General features: G+C 39.3%; 1 protein-coding gene across 1 annotated transcript in view; it reads right to left on the minus strand.

Moving 5' to 3' along the window:
* Nucleotides 1–3,735: 3,735 nt before the first annotated feature.
* CD34 (CD34 molecule) overlaps nucleotides 3,736–21,162 on the minus strand; it is a 60,533-nt gene continuing 43,106 nt past the window's right edge. The window contains exons 5-8 of the mRNA XM_075196216.1: nucleotides 19,323–19,452; nucleotides 16,751–16,797; nucleotides 9,756–9,905; nucleotides 3,736–5,841 (exon numbers count right to left, since the gene is read on the minus strand). Of these exons, the coding sequence (XP_075052317.1) occupies nucleotides 5,659–5,841; nucleotides 9,756–9,905; nucleotides 16,751–16,797; nucleotides 19,323–19,452 (510 nt within the window). The 3' untranslated portion in view covers nucleotides 3,736–5,658. The remainder of the gene's footprint in view (nucleotides 5,842–9,755; nucleotides 9,906–16,750; nucleotides 16,798–19,322; nucleotides 19,453–21,162) is intronic.

The following is a 21,162-nucleotide window of genomic DNA, read 5'->3' on the forward strand; positions in this document are numbered from 1 at the left end:
TGATGCTAATTCCGAAAATAACCCTAACCTTTACATTAAAATACTGCTTTAAATGTTAATGTTGCTCACTTGCCTGACGTCAAATTCAAGCATCCAGTATCTTCGGAATTAGCACTAGTCGCATACCAGTGTTTTCGGAAAGCTGAGCTTTCTGTATTAAGGTATGTCTACATTTAATTGATGTCGCTATTCAGTCATCACAGTTTTTTTGTCACTATAGTGAGTGTCGGTATTCCAAGCGTTGGGAATACCAATTACCACCGAGTAATGAGATCTGTTCCATGGGACAACAATGAGATCTGATTAGATGATTAGCAATAATATCTATGCAATTGGCTGGCAATTGGTTCTCTGCAAGGTGACTGATAAATAAGTATGTACAAAAACTATTCAGGGAAAAAATGGGTGTCAGGGATTATAAAGTGTATGCAGTTGCATGCCAGAAAAATTCAGGAGACCAGCACTCTATTTTCTATAGCAAATTGCAGTGCTGACTTTCTGGAATTCTCTGCTATGAAACTGTATATATAAAATTCCAACATTTCCATTTCAACCACTGGATATGGTGGCCTGTGTATTGTGGGTGGCAAAGGATTTTGTCTTTATGCCTGTACCTGATTAACCACTATCGAGTCATGGGTATGTGTAAATATATAAGCACTTCCACATATGATTATGTAGTGCACTACATTGAGGAGCAAGTATACCTACATAAGACCAGATCTGGCATTATATCACTACATGTGATAGGTCCAACTTTTGTCTTGATTCCTGTTTATTGACCGTGCTTGTTTCTAGACTCTGTTTTCTGCTTGCCCTGACCATTGAATTTTCTTTTTCTTTTTGGGATTGCAAAGATTCTTACCTGGATTCTGACTATTCTATGGAACTTTAATATTGTACTTAGCTATAGATAGTCCTAGCAACTACTGTTCTTCTACATTGCCTGGTGTTCTATATAACCAAATAGTAAAAGCCATGGACTGGTTGTTTTAGTCCTGGGACAACCGAGTACCAGTAAGAATATTCCACGCTTATGGGTATGGGTATCCTTGGCTTAATTGAATGTAAATTGCCAGGTGACGTGACAGCAGTGGGACATATATGGCAGATGAAGGTGTCACACGATGACGTTAACGCAGCAGCACTGTAATGTTATTTAATCATTTCAAGTTTTATTTTGAAATAAAATAGTGTCTTTTTTACTTAATTTTAATGGTGGGGGAAGTCTCATGTCAAGTACTGTGTTGCTTCAGGAGTAGTCAGTAGTGTATTTGGTGACAGCATCACTTTCATAATAAGTACTCGGAACAGTTTTGCTTTCACTTGCTCTACTCAATATCCCAATTATCTGTTTCTCTCTCTACACAGGTTATTTACACAGAAACTATATGTGTGACGGTTCAGCATTACTGAGCACTTAATAAAGTCCATTCTTGTTGATAAATATAGAGCTGGTTCATTGCACAAAAGAAGCTTCATTTTTCAGTTCCACATTTATATACATGGGCAGCATGGTGGCTTAGTGGTTAGCACTTCTTCCTAACAGCACTGGGGTCATGAGTTCGATTCCAGACCATGGCTTTATCTGGGTGGAGTTTGTACACCCCATGTTTGTGTGGGTTTCCTCTGGGTGCTCCGGTTTGCTCCCACACTCCAAAAACATACTGGTAGGCTAATTGGCTGCTATTAAATTGCCCTTAGTCTCTCTCAGTCTGTGTGTGTGTGAATTAGGGGATTAAGATTGTGAGCTCCAATGGGGCAGGGACTGATGTGAATGAGTACAGCGCTGTGGAATTAGTGGCGCTAAATAAATAAATAAATAGATGATGATGATATTCTAAGCTGTAGCAAGCAGGGGCCTCACATTCTGCTTCATTGTATGTTCCTGTGCATTCATGATCATATATTTACTCATATTCTCCTTATAATACAGCGATGTTGGCATTATATAAATTATAGTAATAAAGAAGACACCTTACCTACATATAAACTCACATTTGTATATTTAAAAAAGTTTTCTGACAGTTTTTCAATCTTGATTGCAAGATTTTAAATGGTCATTTAATTAGTGAGCATGACTCGCTGTTTACAACTTTTTGGAGAATGCTATATTTAAAATTTTCAGGGTGAAATTAACATTTTAAAACAGTGATTTTCAAGAACAGATGAAGGTTAACATAACATTTTTATCTTACAAAATAATTCACAAAGGTTCCACAACAGACACATTTGTAACAATTCTCTTGTTAATTTGTAAATTGGACTGTATTTTATTTTTAAGAACATTTTAACTAAAACTTCTGTTTAAAATCATTAAAAGTTTCCAAATAAAAAACATGGGCAGATATGAACTTTTACTTAAATATTAGACATTAATGTCATTGTTTACATTTAGTCAGATAATCTGGCATGCAGTTATTTACATGAGGTTATCATAATGTATACATTTGTATGTGCTGCAAGATAAAGGACATCTGCTTCCAGTCCATGACCTTCTCTTAAGTGCACAACTTTGTAATCTCTCTTGCAGAACTGAATAATTCGGGATTGAATGGTCTTAGTCCTGGGTGCGCTAATCATCTTAATGTACAAAATAAGCATACAGAGTTTATTTTATCAAGGCACAAATTAGCCATAAAAACAAGGCAGCAAGAGCACAGAATTACACTAAGCGAGCCTGCCCTGCTTTGTAACATTTTTGGATACGTTAAGGGTGCACAAGTAGAGGTAGGAGATAGGAAACAGATGCTTAGCAGATACATGAGGGGAAACATGGGGAGATGATGAGACTGAGGTGGGAGTAGAAGTTAAGGTGGTGTGAAGGTGCATTTTTGCAAGTTAGAAGAGAAGCTGGAAAAGGTGTGTTTACACTACTATTATAAGAGTAAATAAAAGAGTTCATAACAAGGTTTCCACAGAATGTATCAATCATTTTACTAAAAGAAAAAAACACATACCCTTTTAAAATTACAAAGAAACACAGTATTATATATCATAATGTTGAACTGTATCTAGCTCACTTAAATGACCACCAAACCAATATTAAAGTTGTAAATGTTTCATAAGCTTATCAGAACTGAATATATTTGGGATAAAACTACTGTGTGAATACAGCATATCCAGCACTTCATTCTGAACCCTCATGTGTTGTGGCGGTGTGCTCTTCAATGTGTCCAATGATCTCTGAAGACATACAAAGCACCTGGATGGACAATCCCTTATACACTGTTGTGTATGGAAACCTTTACATATATCTGTCAACATTCCATGATTTCATTTCCTAGTTCATTGACTAGTAAGTTCACATTCACACCAGTAGGACCATCTTCACTTATTTTTGGTTTGTACTTATATGCAATACTCCCCTGCTCCTTTTACTAATTGTGCAGTGCTGTATAAAATGTTGGTGCTTTAACTTGTATTTTAGGTTTAGTTGCTGTTTAACAATACAAAAGGCTACCTTTTAAAGAACTTGAAATTCAGCTACGTGTAGAGTTGAATACATTTTTATAAAATACATAGTTCTACTTACCTGCAGTGCAGTATTTGCCAGATCGGTTGGGTGCCTGGAGCTTCAATGTTCTAATGATATAGGCCTCTCTGCTACTACCGCTTATAAAGTAGGAACATCAGCAGCACTAATGTGTGTTATAAAGATGCCTGCCTTAGTGGCAGAGAGGAACAGTGCTGTACCACTGACGTTTTAAGCAACACACCACATCGGGGGCAATGCAGCACTCTAGTTACTATTTAAATCATTATAACTTAACCAAAAACATTGTTTTTCTCCATATTCGATGCTGTAGACATATGTACATATTCACTTACAGTTTCAGCGAAGGAACCAGGCATTTGTCAGAACATTTTCAATACACTGTCTAATATAGAAAATGCGTATAATAGCATATGTCCAGTTTACCGTAATGAGAGAAAATTAGGTCATTTATGACAGACAGTCACATCACCATGCTAAAGCTGAATTTGTTTTGTGTGATATAACTGTGCCTTCATTTTCATGTCTGTCACCAGTTCTGGCCCTAACACTGTGTCTTTATAATGTGTTTGCCATCCTTTCTGTACAATGATAGTTTGGAGTTGTCAGCTGGTGTGACTAGCCTGACACATGCTCTGCCCTGGTGCAGCAGGAAGGCAAAACAATATTCCTGAAATTGAAATGGAGAAGTGGAGTGACTGAGCCAGCTTCCAAGTGTTGCCTACCTGTGCAAGTGGCACTTGTCAAACTGTTACACATCATTGGGAGATGCTGGGATATAACATAAACTGCTCAAACAGGAATGCCAACTACAGTATAGCACAGATGACTGCATGAGTCCTGTTTTAATAATGTGACCGAGGTAGGCCATGCTTAGCCATGGTTTACACTTGGGAATATGCACTAATCAATATGATGTGTGTACACTAATAGATGGAGAGCAGTTGTATATGTATGCTGCAGCTGTTCACAGGCAGACATATAGAGATGTGCACGTTTGCTCTGCCACTGTCTGTCATAAATGATGCTAAATGAGTTGTGTCTGCTGTCAATGAGCATGTTTTGCATGTGAGATACTGGACCTCATTTAGAGTCGGACGCAAAGTCTGTTTTAGGCGCATCCAACAAAAAAACACTATCATGCATGTGCATGTGCAGACAGCACCAAATCTACCTGCATCTTGGACACTTGCGCCTAAAACGGACTTTGCGTCCGACTCTATATGCAACAATACATATATTTTCCTACATTTATCGAAAGAAGAATAGTAGTTCAGAAACTAATTGAGGCAAAATCAATCAGTCCAATGTGATTTAGCCAAATGTCTTACAATTTGCCCTCTGTGGGTGGAGAGAATTTCATACAATGCAAAAATATGATATGTATGCTTCACAATTTGTCATTTAATAAATCTACCTTTTAATGGACCTGATTCATTAAGGAATGTAAAAGCCGTACTTTACATAAAATCGCTCTGCACATGCCCAGAAAATGACCCAATAAGTCCATAAATGTAATCATAGTTAAACTGTTGAAGCAGTTTATGGATTATCCATAGTTTGAGTTAATTTGTTGCATCTAGTTGTACAGCTCTTGTATCACCAAGCTGCAATTTGATTGACACATTAGCAGTTACTAGACAATGTCTCCCATGGTGCCTAAGGAACCACACTGGTAGATGTATCATAGCTAGCAACTGTTTTATGCTTTACTGTAACATCTCTATCTTCATATATGCATATGCTGTATGTTCATTCTTTTGGTAGCCATGCAGATGGTATGTGTATAGTGTGTGAATTTAAAAGTACGATTAAGTTGTTTTCTGGAATGAAAAAAGTAAGAAGATAGAGCAATACCCGTTGGCTACGTTTTCTCCATTATTATTTACATTACCCAGATACCCACGTTTAAGAAGTTTAATAAAGTTTGCTAGTAACACGAGTGAAAAACACAATTTGGTTTAACAAATATCATCTTTTAGTAATCCCAGAGTTGCTTTAAGCATGGGCTTACTCTCAGTGTTGCTGACTTTGGGATTTAATTTTCTTGTTAACATGGGTCTATAGCAACTCTCATCAATTCTCATCAAATAATAAATGACACAGTCTGTAACTCCATCCACAGCCTCCATATTGATCTTGATATTAGCAATATGCCCAGTTTATAATTCAGTATCAGAAACAGTTTGCTTCTTAGTTGAGTGCCCGTTGGTTGAAACAGGAGTAACTGTTTGACCTGTTCCATTCTCCCGGGTTCCACTGTTCGCTTTGTCCTGACCATGGGCAGATACTGACACCAGAGTGTTTCCTTGGCTATCCGTTTCCGTATAATATGGATCTTCTCCCTAAACAGACATACAAACAGCAAGCAGGGTTAGTGTGGAAGACATCACAGCCAATCAATTACAACCGTATCATGCTTTTTAATATCTTTCTTTTTCTTCTTTCTTTTTTTAGCAATAAGAGCCAGAAACAAAAAAACTGCATTTAGTGCCTTACGCTGACATACACTGAGTTTTACACACAGCACCATTCAGCATTTACACAGACACAATGAGCAGGACAGCAATGTAAATGTAAAAAAATATGGTATGCATGGGCTCGTACACATTGGCGTTATCACGTGTCCAAATCATGTTTTTATAGCCTGTTAAATGCTCTTTATTACAGATAGTTCATAATACAATGCAAGCAAATTGTCCTGTACACACACTTTTTGACACTTTGTTTCATATGAATTTCAATGGTGCCTGCAGCGTTCGCACTATAATGGAGTTTTACGAGAGTGATCATTAAGTACATAGTACACTAGGAAAGCTTTAGTATGCATTTCTATTTCTTTTTTTCATGCTTTGTGTATGAATTGTAGTCTATAATAATTTTATTTACACACTGTATAGTACCATAGTAGATATAGTAGTATATTTATCTGTCATGTGTACATCAATATACTAGTTAGCAGCCTACACTGAATCTAGGACTATGCATATGATAAATAGTTGACAATATTTTAAAATCGTTTCCAGGGACATTTTGCTGAACTTTTTCAGTGCATCTAATCATGTCATGTATGATATCCTCTTGGTTGACCTTAGAACACTACAATTCCCCATGATGGAACTATAATCATCTCACGACGGTTATAGGGCCAGGATGAGAGTGTGGCCCACCAGTGCCTTTCCATCCATCACACATACTGAGCATTCTTGGTGGCCGGATCATGTTCAGATGTATCGCCCCCGCACAGTACAGAATGGGAGTTACATTTTACTATGGGGCCTGGCGACTGTGTGTTACACCCCTGACTATACCCATCATGCCATGTATGTTTGGCAACTATTATGACAGTATAATACATTTAAGGGCATATTCAATTGTTGAATATGCCCGCGGCATTAAAACAATTACCGTTATTGCGGTAATACTAAGCCGGATTTCAGTTCGCAGCCCCCTGAGCTGAAATCCAGCGAGAAAAGTACTGTAATAACAGTATTTACACGCACTATTACTGTAATGATGGTAATAGTGCGCCAGCCACGTTACTTTAGGCAGTAACGCCAACAATTGAATCTGCCCCTTAGATTACATGATGATACAAAATCAAGTGTGTCATATTATGAAAGCCCTTTTTTTGTAAACACAAATACTTCTAGATCTGACAGGAAGTTTTTCAAGCTGCACAGGGAAATTAACCTCAGTGTTTTAAACAATAGATCATTTTACAAAACAAAACCACAATCATATGTAAGGATTGCATTTAAAAGTTTATTTGAAAAACTTAAAAAGGACATATTGTTCCTGCGTCTACTTAAATAAAAAGCTGTTTCTGATTTTAAAAAAAGCCAGAAGTGACCTTAACAAATGTACTTAGTGTTTTTGCCATGAAAGTGTCCCCTGCAACATTACCTTTGTGTCTGATTATGACACATTTAGTAATGTGTGCGGAGCTATATCCCCCATCATACGTCATCTAGCTATACACATCTGCTGCTAAATGCAACATTTCAAACACAGAGGCAAGCGGCAATTTCTTGACCATAGTACTGCCGTAAGACTTTAGGAGCTGGTGAGAACTGGAGGAAACTGAGAAATTTAAGATGGAGCATTTATCATGTCAGTAAGGGGCCTATTTATCAAAGATCTCCACCCTGTAATTTAGAGGTAAATCGCCGAAAACTGCTGTTTTCGGGGATTTACCACTAAATTACTATGTATTATTCTAGCATTGTAGCAGATATCTCAGATATCTGCTGCTTTGCTTCTCTCATCGTTTTACCGAGCATTCCCCATAACAGTGTATGGGAAGTGCTCAGTAACGTTATGTAACAATGGCCGTTACTTACTTTTCAATCATGTTAATGTACGCCATCTGAAGCTGGCGCCATCTGAAGCTGGCGTACATTACCATGATTGAAAAGTTTCACTGAAAACAGCTCTGCTCCGAAGAGCAGAGCTGCACAGCGCATGTGTGGAGGGATCATGTGATCCCTCCATCACATGCCTCAGGTTCATTCATTCGGGGATCTCTGTGCGCATGCCAGAGTTTACCGGTTGGCGCATGCGCACAGGGATGGACAGAGGGACGAACAGCAACGCAGAGGGAGGAGAAGAGAAGACCCAGGGGACAGGTAAGTGTTAATCTTCACAGGAGCAGCCGTTTTTTGGAACGGCTGTTCCTGTGTTGATTTTTTGATACATATGAGAAACTTTTCAATCCGCATTTATGCGATGAGGATTGAAAAGTTTCAATCATATGTTGCGGTGATTGGTAAATAGACCCCCATGGTTGTTGATAGACACTTCAGACAGTGTATCAGGCATTAGTAGCTGACTAATATTGTTTTCTAAATAAATAAATAAGCAGAATTATTACTATATTGAAGTGCTGTTTAGAGATAGACATATACTAATGGCGCTGAAAGAGTTTGTGTGTTTTCCATGAATAGTTTCCACTTACTCTAGCCTACCGTATTTATAATTAGTGATCAATGGGAACATATTAGGCTGAGTCTCACTGGTTAACAGAGTAGTCAGTGTAGACTGAGATTTTTCCCAGACGGTCAATCCTGATGGTTGGTGGTGGGTTGGTACTGCCAGAAAAATATATATTTGTGCTATGTCAGTAACTGAGGCTTTTGATATTGCTGTGAGATGTGGATCCTTGGGTGTCAAGCCTACAGGCAGAAAGCTTGGGTGACTATGACCTGTAGTCTATCTGTAGACTGAGGAGGTAGCTACTCCAGTAGTTTCCAGCGCCCAGATCTGGATGTCTGTTCTAGACACTACCACAACTTCCAAAAGACAATATTGTCTGGGACTGATCTCTTAGAACCTTACTAAAGGATTATGTTTTGCAGGATCTCAGTATCCCCACTTACTAATCACTAACTGCAAGTTACAGTGCTGAAAAATGAAACAAAAAAAAGAAAAAAAGATCTCAGTGTTGTTTTCTGGTTATTTGTATTCTGTGCAATCTAAATATCATGTGATCTGCTTCAGTGACCAGTAATCATTCATTTTTACTGGCAATATTTAAATCCCTGGTGTGTAGCAAGGAAGCAGTTAAATTAAACTAGGTCATTGTTTGGATTAAACTACACTGCCCAGGATTCTTCAGTCCCAGCAAAATTTGCAGCGCATGTGGACAACTCAGTTACTGACAACTATTACCGAGATCAGCGTGAGCTAAAGGTGGCTCATGTGCGGAAGTATAGCAGTCATGGGGACACCACGGCTATGAAGTCTGTGGCTGAGGGTCTATGGCCCGGCAATGCCTGTTCATCTGCTGTGATGGCCCCAGCTCTGATCTTCTGTTTGGACTTCACTGTGCATGTGCCGGTCCCTGCAATGCTCTGAACGGCAAAGCAGCGGCCTATGAGAGGCCGGTGGAAATTAGTTTTCTCCCACACCAAAAAATGTTTTACCTAGGGTGTCCCGTGATTGCATGTTACACCCGCAAGCAGAACATTGACACAGGGGATCAATGGCCTCTGGTTGTCGTATCTATATGATAGCCAGAGGTACTATAAGCTGAGAAGCATTTGGTATCATTTCCAATCAATGTATTACAGGGTTTAAAGTGTTTAGGAATGCAGATTTCTGTTAAGTTGAGTATCTGGAAGGTGGACACACATTTCCTGGTGTTACTCTGGTTCTATGGTATCATTGTGTTTGGAATGGTGAGGAGAGCACACACAATCATTCCTTCCACTGTCTCTCACATTAACTATTAATCATTTTGCCAACTATATAAACTAACCAGTCTCTGTCTGCCAGGACTCCAGCTTTCTCTGTTGGAAAGAAAGAAGCCAGCCAGAATAAAAGCGGCTAACAAGACGCCACACGTGACCAGGGCAATCGTAATCTTCCGCCATGTTGTCACATGTTCAGAAACATGTTCCCATTTCATCTGGAAAAGAAAAGGATTTGGTTAAACATCTGGATGAAGGTCTATAGAAAAGAGCACTGTTTATTGCAGTTTAAGGCCTATCAAAAATAAGGGAAATGTAGAATGAATATAGTATAGAGAGCAAATGTTGCTGCTTTGTAAAAACATTACTAATTTTATACTTTAGTTTTATAAGAAATTTTGTTTTAGACTTAAGTAAAGGTAATTTGTAGAACTGTAAAAGCGCAGAAAATGTCTATATTCGCAAATGTGCATTACCGTCTTCGTAGTGTATTCGTCCCCGCATACCAATGTTGGGTTCTGCCCCAGAAAATTAATCTGTTCCTACCTTTGCTAGAATTGATGCTCTTACTGAAAATGCTCACTGTGGAAATGATAGAGATAACAGTCCTGCCTATTAGTTTAGGACCACCCCTATGTTAACTTTTAGTTTTTGTTTTAAAAAAAACTGTTCAGTTCAGCCGAATTTTTGTGTTAAATTCATCATAGGAATTTATCGCAAGAATTAAGGAACATCAGGACAGACTTTATAACACGTCCCTTTTATGTGAATCATCATCATCACTGTGAATGTTTTTATTACATTAGTTGAAGAGCATCTAGAAATGTACTATCCTGTAAAAGTGTACTTGACAGCATTACAGGAACTCCTGAGTATATGTCAAATTGTTTTGCAGAGGAGAATGCTGTGCTGGCCTTTCCATAACAAGAGAAGGCACTCCTAAATGCGCTTCCTGCTACAAATGGGTACATTTGCAAATAAAAAAAATCCCATGTGATATCAGAGAAATTGCACTGCGCTTTTACACCTCCATAAATGACCCTAAGGGGTATATTTACTACACTGCAGGTTTGCAAAAGTGGAGATGTTGCCTATAGCAACCAATCAGATTCTAGTAATCATTTATTTAGTACATTCTACAAAATGACAGCTGGAATCTGATTGGTTGCTATAGGCAACATCTCTACTTTTTCAAGCCGCTGTTTAGTAAATATACCCCTAAATGTCTTTACTGAGAACTTCTACCATCTCAGATACTTATTTAGCAGCTATAATATATACCTATATACATATACAATTGTCTTTGTAAGTTAGTATGTAACAAAGTTAAGCACTTAAAATAAAAAAAAATAGATAAACTACTTTCTGTGCACATGTATGATGGGGATTTTAGTATCCGAATGCAAATATGAGCATGATGTATGAGCATAATTCAAGAACAAAACACATAGATGAAGGTCTATCAGTAGTAGAAACACAGCAATATGACTGAGCAGTGTAAGTCACCATATACTGAGCTTACTGGGTAGTTATTATGAGAAATACTACACTATGAGTCTTAGTCCAACATTCATGCCAATAGGATGTACTGAATTCTCCAGAGGTGGTATGTGAAATAAACAAAATGAATATTGACTTTTAATAAACAATTGCATTTGTACTATATAAGATAACACACATTCACCCAACAGAATAGGTCAAGAAAACATGAAGTTCTTTGTTTGGAGCCAATGCAAATTGCTAACAGATTTTCATGGGCTGAACATTACCGATATTTCTATGACTGTAATTCCTTTGCAACATTATTACGTTCGACTAGGTTGTAGGATTGATTTGTTGTTTGCACCACAGCCAAAGAAGTTGGGTGGATACATGAAATGTAAAAGTTATTAAAGCAGTCAGACTGTGCCTAATAAAATGAACTGTGTTTACAGATGGGATATGAAAAAGTGGTCTGCTGACAAATCTGTTATACTTTGGTTGCCTCTCACATGTTAAAACAACTTTTACGGCATCTGTCTTATTTTATAGCTGTGTTGAAAAGTGGACAAGAGTCTGATCTGGGGATGCATCTGTTTTTCATTTACTTATGTTTGAATATATATACACAGCAAACTACTCTCAATAGACTTTCTTCCTGTAAATCCGACAAGACATTATTTCACTTGTTCTTTAGTTCATTGTCTTTACAAAGTCTTAATTCTACTACATTGGATTGTGCAAGTAGCAATATCTATCACAGTAGAGGCCTAAATGCCAACTCCCTAATGTAATTCCCCACATTAGCAACACAAAAGTGATAGTTTGGATCGTAAATACGCTATAATATTCACTCTGTACACAGTCCCTAATTTCCAGGGACTTTCCCTGGTTTTAAAAAGGTTCTAATGAATGTTCCTATTTTTCAACATTGACTAATTGCATTATACAATTTCTTTTATTCTGTATATAGGGTACAATTCTCAAGATCTGTTATCATTCCCTGGTCTTTGTAAGTTATTATGTAACAAATGTAAGTAATTAAAATGCAAAAAATGACATAACTAGATCCTGTGCACATTCCATGGTGAGAATTTTAATGATCAATGTTTATCTCAACTGCACTGTATGTAAAATGCCTACACACACTCGCCCAATAACAACGTGTTTCTGGAAATTTGATTGAAACGTCTGTATAATCTGATTAAATGTTAGGGCTTTGTTGTGCTTGTACATGTGTATAATACACAAGTGATGTTAATATATGTACAAACTCTTGATTATGAAATTTAAAATTGCTCTAGGACATGGCTTACCCCAACTACAAAACTGTCCCCATGTTTTATACCTCCCCCTCCAATGCAACATGGTTTTGCCCAGGTGCAAATTTACTCCATTTATTTTGTGTTTAAGTAATAACGCACTCTCTCCTGTAAATTGCTACGGATATTAGACATCATTATTGTGAGAAAGTTGTTAATGAATACAGTGCACTTAAACAGTTAATATATTATTGTATTATCATATTATTAATTAGTTACACTACACTGCACCAATATAAAATATAACCTTTATTAGATATAGGATATATTAAAACATTATCTCAATAATAATGTTAATAGTGAACAAACGAAATATAAAATCTGTTAGTGTATTAAAATAGTATGCTGAGTGTACACGTTTATTCACGGACTATGTAATTTATATAATGTTAAATCCTGTCCTAATTTTATAAAGAAAGTTCAAATGACCATATATTCTAGTCTGTAACAAAGTCAAAATAGGACTAGAACTGTGATACAATATAACTGATTCTTATCTGCAGTGAATATATCAGTTCTTCCTAAATGTCTAATGATGTTTTGTTTTTGTAGTGTTTTTTCTGCATTGATATTCCCTCCTAACTGATAGATTGCCTATTAACCCTTACTAACCCTCTCAGCAATGCACCACATTCTAGGTCTATGTATAATCGAGACAGAAAATGAGCCACTACTATAGAACTACAATGATCGAGGACACAGAGATACACTCAGCATAAACACTGATGCGTGTTACGCTGAGAATAGCTTTTTCAAGCATATTAGATTTGTATATATGTAAAGCGCTAGACCTACATACTTTTTATGGGTCTAAACTAAATTAAAATAATACAAAAGGAGGAGGAGCGGAGCTATATTGTGATTGTCTGATGAAAAGAGTATCCATTACGATGCAACATGTTCCTTGCTCCCTCCTTTCCTCCAGGCTCTGCTCTAGTTTTGAAAGAAACAATGCTTACATATTGCATCACTCTGCTTCAAAAACTGAGTATTGTGGTGGAACAGGAGCACTATCTATGTTAATATACAGAAATCTATTTATTTTATTATTTATTATCCTTTATTTATATGGTACCAAACAGGCCTGGCGCTACCATTAGGCAGCTTTGGGCAGCTGCCTAAGGCACCGGACTCTGGGGGGCACCACTGGTGCGTGCACTGTAGTCTAATACTGTGCAGCGGCTGCTGAGCTAACCTTTCCCAGCTACTGCACATCTTCAGATCCACAAGGGGGTGGGGCGATTGAGGGATGCACTGTCTCTCCTCCCCTTTCTCCCCTCACGGACTGTCGGGAGTGATATCATTACCATGTCCCGACAGTCTCAGTGAGGAGACCTGCAGAAAGCAGCAACTGCATGAAGAAAAGTTTCATTTAAGTAAAGAATGGTGTGCTGGGGGGGGACATTGTGCTGCAGGTGGTGGGCAGTGTGCTGCAGGGGGGCAGTGCGATGGAGGGGGCCTTGTGATGGAGGAGGGCAGTGTGATTGAGGAGGGGCAGTGTGATGCAGAGGGGACACTGGGATGCAGGGAGGGGGCATTAGGATGGAGGGGAACAGTGTGATGCAGGGGGGGGGGCAGTGTGATGGAGGGAAGGACAGTGTGATGCAGGAATGGGCATTGGGATGCAGGGGGACAGTGTGATGCAGGGGGGCAGTGTGATGCAGGAATGGGCATTGGGATGCAGGGGGACAGTGTGATGCAGGGGGACAGTGTGATGCAGTGGGGACATTGTGAATGAGGGGGGGGGCAGTGTGATGCAGGAAGGGTATTGATGCAGGGGATCAGTGTGACATAGGGGAGTATTGAGATGCAGGGGGACAGTGTGATGAAGTTGAGATATTGTGAAGGAGGGGGGGCAGTGTGATGGGAGGAGGACATTAATGCAGGGGGACAGTGACATAGTGGGGCATTGGGATGTAGAAGGGGCAGTGTAAAGCAAGGGGAGAGTGTGATGCAGGGGGGACTTTGTGATGCAGGGGTGGCAGTGATGGAAAGGGGGGGGGTACTGTGGTAAAGGGGGCATTGGGATGGAACAGGGTAGTGTGATGGATGGGGTCATTGATGCAGGGGCACAGTGAGATGCAGGGGTTGTATTGGGATGAAGGGGGAACAGTGTGAGGCAGGTGACAGTGTGATGCAGGGAGACAGTGTGCTGCAGGGGGAGCAGTGTGATGCAGAGGGGCATTGTGATGGAGTGTGGAGGGCAGTGTGATGAACGGGAAGACAGTGTGATGCAGGGTCGAAGAAGTGTGATGGAGGCAGGACATTGATGCAGGGGGACAGTGAGATGTAGGGGGGCATTGGAATGGAGGGGGGACAGTGTGATGCAGGGGGGCATTGGGTTTGAGAGGGGGCAGTGTGATGCAAGGGGACAGTGACATGCAGGGTGGGACACTGTGATGCAGGGTTGGAAGTGTGGTGTAGTGGGGGCAGTGTGATGGAGGGCGGTAGTGTGATGAAGGTGGGACATTGATGCAGGAGCACATTGTGATGCAGGGGGACATTGAGGTGAAGGGGGCAGTAGTGTGATGAAGGGGGGATGGGGATGCAGGGGGGACATTGTGATGTAGGGAGAGCTGTGTGACGGGACATGTTAGAGCTGTCTATTAACAAGTGCATAATACAAGGACTCAAATCATCACAGCAAATTGTCTGTTGTCAGCTTACTGTGTCAAGTTTTGTGTTCTGAAATCTCACACCTAGATACCTCCCCTCTAGAAATCCTGTGTTTGTCCCTGAGCAGCAGTGCAGTCTGGGCAGTGTTCTGCATCAAACACCACTGTATCTGGACTGCTGGAGGAGGACAGGCTTATCATTTTTTTTTTTCACTTTTTTCGAAGGTATTGATGTGTGTGTGTGTGGGGAAGGAGGGGGGGGGGCAGTAGTTTGAAACTTAGTCTAGGGAGCCATGAATTATTTATTGTCATGCCACGCTTCCTCCCCTGGAATGTATGAAATAGCACAAATAACTGGATATGTCACCTAGTTTTATCATCTTCAACCTACGTGTGAGTCTTACTATATGTCATCTATGGAGTGTGGGGTCAGACTCCCTGTATCCTTTGTGATGTCAAGGGTAAAGAAATACACATATAAACAGGAACATGCATGCTCACAATCCACTTGGTGAGTGTTTGCATTCACACAGTAGGAAGGAAGTTATTCTTAGGATAAGGCCCAAGAATTAGTTGTGAGAACCTTACTGAAAAGCATTCTCCAACAATAAGAATTTTTTTCTATGGAGGTGGAGAGTGTTTTAATTTCCTCTGTTCTGTTGGCTGTTTTTGGTCTAGAAGCAAAGTTGGCAAGTTCTACTGGACTGGATTCAAAACAATTTATAAATATTTTCACTTCTAAAGGCAAGAAAGAACAGTGTAAAGAATATGTAGAAGGCTAACAGATGTTTATATATTATCACAAGGTCAATTCTAGACAAGGGTTCAGTTTTTGACATTACCCTATAATGGAGTAATATTTATGTGTATTAAGAAATTACAAAATATAATTCAATATTGGGAGCCATAAATATAAGTTTCTGTAACAGAGGTTTGCCAGTCCTTAAAATACTGACCACTCCACCTCTAGTGTCTGGTCTCGCCTCTATGATGGCTGGCCACACCCCCTCTGGTGGGCCCCTAGCGTTGCAGATCCCCTGTGGGCCCTTCATGCCCCAGTCCGACACTGTCTCTGCCCACTTCAAAACTGGGGACATCCTAGACATGCAGAAGCTGAAGACTGACTACAGTAAGTGCTCAGACCAGTGGCAGAACTACCATTGGTGCGGCAGGTGCAGTGCAACGGGGCCCATGGAAATAATGAGACCCACTGCACGGCAGATGCAGAGGGTCAGAACTAACAAGCTGTGGGCCCCGGTTCCCTCCTCCCCAATTCCCTGCACTGGGGCCTACAGCTTGCTACAATTACACTTTAAAAATGCTCCTGCTACTGCTTGCAAGTTTACTGTATGTGTTTAGGCTGAATGGAGCAATAGAAATGAAAGTAGAGACAACACACTGCAGAAATCATGCATTCGCCAATGCATTATTGTAAGCACATTGACATAAGTGAGTAGCCTGTCATTGCCATCTCTTGTCTAGCTCATATTGAAGTATTATTTGCAATCACTGGTACTGTACTCTGTCTTATAACCACTGCTATGTATTACACCTTCTTAAACTTTTTTTCTGAAACTATGGACATTCTGCATATTTGCTGTACCAGCAGAAAGACATGAAATAATACAGTTTGCACAATTAGTTTACCATGGCAAAGAATGGGTCTTCTCTTCTCTTAAGCGTCTCTTCTGCATCTAAGGAGATAAACGTAGTGTTTTAGAAAGAAGTTTCTATTAACTTTAATTAGAACACATGTAGATTCATATGGGATAATTCATATAGCGTCACATAATGCAAGTGTCGTCAAGTTTGGTTCTCTAGAGCAGTAGTGGCCAACATGTGGCTCTTTGAGCTTTGAAATTTGGCTCCTGGCTGGAAGCATCAATGAAGTATAGTTGTCCAGGCTCTGGCAGGGGCAGATTGGATGACATTCAGCTGCTCGACTGACTATGAGCAGCTGCATCTTCTGACCTCCTCTGAGTAATGTAGGGAGATCACAGACAATACAATCAGGAAAGAAGGAGGACAGAATGTGGTGTGCTCTTCCTCCTTCCTCTTCGTGGGCAAGTATGGGGCATGTGAGATCTGATAGCATGTGAAGAGGCTAAAGGAGATGTGATTGTATTTATTTGATGGGCATGTAAAAGGCATGTGGGGAGACCTGGTGGCATGTGGGGAGGCTGATGGGCATGTACGAGGTATATGTGGATGTCTGATGGCATGTATAAGAAATGTGGGTATATCTGATGGGCATGTGGGAAGATGTGATAACTTGTATGGGGCATGTGGGGAGACCTGGTGGCATGTGGGGAGGCTGATGTTATGTAAGGGTTATATATGGATGTCTGATGGCAAGTATAAGAAATATGGGTAGATCTGATGGACATGTGGGAAGGTGTGATAACATGTACGGGGCATGTGGTGAAATCTGATGACTGATGGGGAGGTCTGATTTGTGTGTAAAGAGGTATAATGGCATGTAGGGAGGTCTGATGGGCATGTAAGGGGCATGTCGAGAGGTCTGATGGCAAGTAAGGGACATGTAGTGAAATCTGGTGGCAGATGGGGTGGTCTAATTTGCATGTGGAGAGGTATAATGGCATGTAGGGAGGTCTGATGGCCATGTAAAGAGGTCAGAGTGGCACATTAAGAGGTCTGAGTGATTGTGGATGCAGTAGCAGTGTGAGGTACTATGAAGAGACTATTAGTAGCCCTTTGAATCCTGGGTTTATGTATATGCACACACATATTAAGGGTAAAGTTGGCTCTTTGCAGTACCTATAGATATTTTTTTGCGTCTTTGTTTCTGACTGGTTGGCCACCTCTGCTCTAGAGGTTCATTTTAGTGTTCACAGAGCTGAATTACTTACATTTTTTTGTAATATATGTTTATCATTCAAATTTTCTTTTAAGTAATGACTTTGGCGTCCATTAGTTTGCATAAGTATAATGTTATACATTATTTATTTTTTTGCTATTATTATTATTATTATTATTATTATTAGCACTCATGTTGGTAAATGCTGCTAGTAGGAGTCTTATATTGAGGAAGTGGGCTTTTTTATTTTAATGACAAGCAATACATTGTGAAATATAGTATAAATTTATCACTCATTGTAATATCCGAGGAAGTGATGTGAACATCAATGTCCACTTTTATTAAGTGGAGTCTATGCAAAACCTAAGGGGAAAAAATAATCCCATTCATGCCCCAGTTTGCTGGTGAAAGGGACAGATATGAAGCACACTCAGTATTCTAATTAATTGCTGGTGGAGCTCTGTCACTCCTACACCAGTCCCTGTCACACAAAAGCGTTTCTCGCTGCTCTCAGACACTGAGGAGGCAGTGATTATCATATAAGTCTGACTGTTTAGCACCTAGCAAACATGCTAACCTTACCAGAACCTCACCCAGGCCAAATGAGAGGGATGGCAAACAGTTTTTCTCCTTAGGCTTTTAATACACTGTAGTTAACAAATAAGGACATGGCTGAGAGGTGACGGGTCCTCTTTAAATTAGATACAAAGAAAGCAAACTTTCAATCAACACAATGCAAATCGTCCACGCTCCTCTTCAAGTTCCTGCTTCACATTGTAATTCTTAATAGTGAGAGATCTTAGCTTCCGTAAGGAATAATAAACTAACCGGTGTGTTTAAAACTTTTAAATAACTTTATAGAATGTTTGTATTTCGCCATGTGTTACAAAACAGACAGTAATTTGTGTTATTATATGTATATATTATATATAGTCTTTTTAGACTGCTGATATTTCATTGGCTTCTATATATTATATATATATATATATATATATATATATATATATATATATATATATATATATATATATATCTATCTACTCTGTAAATCTCTATGACAATATTTTCTTATAAAACAGTATTTGTCTTTTTTTTTCTTATCACATGTTAAAGAGAAGTCCAGAGAGTAGTTTTGCTCATGCAAGTTGCCTCCACAAGAAGGAGCATAAACCAGGAAACAGGTGGCACAAAACAATTCCTACCTACAAAATATCTGGGCCCAAGTAAGTTGAACTCATATCACATTGGTACACTGACTACACACATTATTGTCCACAATGTCCCATTTTTATGGCATAGCACTGAAACTCATTACTAGACATATAACCCACTAAACTCTGTTGGTTAATTCCCTCTTAAAAGCAAGAATATGTAACAGAATTGATACCTTCTTTTTCTTACCTTTTGAGGTTGGAGCCCAAAGGACACACTTTGGATTTACTTCTGAGGTGTACACTGTTACTTGACACTGAGTGATGTTTATAATCTTACACAGAAAGTCCATTAAGTCACCATCCTTTGTAGCAGTTTCCTGCCAGGAAAATTACAAATAAATCCACATATTCACTCTATGGATTAAATGTAGGCAATATAGAAACAACTTTTAAATTAAAGCAGCAGTCACACATAGGTTTTAATTTTATTTAAATAGCAAGTTAAGTACCTATTAAACTAGCATCTGATTATTTTTCTTAGATATTATCCTACAAATCATCACCTTGTTCTGGTTGGTGAGCTGAACAAAAATCTCTATTCACTGTGTAATATACAGTATATGCACCCAAATAAAGCAACAATCCCACATAGTTTTTTTGAATAGCATATGACCTATTTAGCTTTCTATAGCATTTTTCTTAGCTGTCCTCCTACAGAAATGTATCTCCTTTTCAATACCTCTCTGGAGTTCAAACATATATGGCTGTCACAGGGTTACAGCTCTCAGCATGTCATGTGTTGGTAGCAGGGAGAGAAGGAGGGGGTGGATGTAACAGTGCACAGAGCAAACACAAAACACCTGGGGCCTGATGCATCAAGGCACACATTCCGAGTGCAAGCTGTGTGTAAAATATTATATGCATGTATTTCATACTTGCCAAATCTCCCGGAATGTCCGGGAGACTCTCGCATTTTGCGAGAGTCTCCCGGACTCCAGGGCGAGCGTGGCAATCTCCCGAATTCTGCCCACTTCACTAGGAAGTGGGGCACTTCCTAGTGAAGTGGGCAGAATTAGATCCCAAACGCCGCGATTCCCGGTGAATCCCGGCGTTTAGCCCCGCCCCCGCTATCAAATGAAGCGATTTGCGTCATTACGTCGTGGGGGCGGGGCCAAAATTACACGATTTCGGCGCCCCGCCCCCCGCACGCCCACCTGCTGCAGAGAGTCTCCCGGACACCAACTTAAAAAAGTTGGTAAGTATGATGTATTTTGGCTTTACACATGCCCAAATTCATCAAGACACAGATCGCAAGATATGTGTGAGGTTGAAATGGGAGACAGGTCTTCTGTGCTCTACTACGTATGACACTGTGGATCATAAATTCGCAAAAATTATTGAATTAATGTCACCTGTTAGTAATATAGGCATTAATGATAAAACAGTTAATAAACTGTTATTTTATTTTTACTTTTATTTTTTTTCATAAAATACATTTATTAGGATGTTGTTTCTACTGAGCATATAATACATTTTTACAGGTGCTTGTCATTGCAAACACATGTTATAGCATGCATATGAGACTGTCCCCACTACTGATCAGGATTTAGACTAACCCTGTAGCTGGAGGAAGAGATACGGCAGAAAAACAAGTAACTTTGTGTTTCAGTAAAAACAAAACTCGTAGAGGCTTTTCAATTCCTCTCTGCTCACTACATCATGTGCCAAGCCACTGTGGTTGCCATAATAATCACATAATACTGCGGGAAACCTGCAGTCTGAAGAAACAAACCAAGTAGAAATGGCAATTAGCAAGCTGCTTATAATTATTATTATTATTATTATTATTATTATTATTATTATTTTTATTATTAATATCATTAGCTTTTGTTAATAAAGTTCATATTATGCGGCTCTGTACGCCAAAGGGTTCATGACATAAACAAATTACATATAAAAACATGAAACAAAAGGTAAAGATGGCCCTGCCCTAAGAGGTTAGGGGAACACCTGAACTATTTTTTTATGGGATTGCTGCCTTAACATGAAGATATATTTATTGCACAGCTGACTACTGTCTAATTTCT

Source organism: Mixophyes fleayi, chromosome 2, assembly GCF_038048845.1.
Source record: "Mixophyes fleayi isolate aMixFle1 chromosome 2, aMixFle1.hap1, whole genome shotgun sequence".
In the NCBI taxonomy this organism is placed as follows: Eukaryota; Metazoa; Chordata; class Amphibia; order Anura; family Limnodynastidae; genus Mixophyes; species Mixophyes fleayi.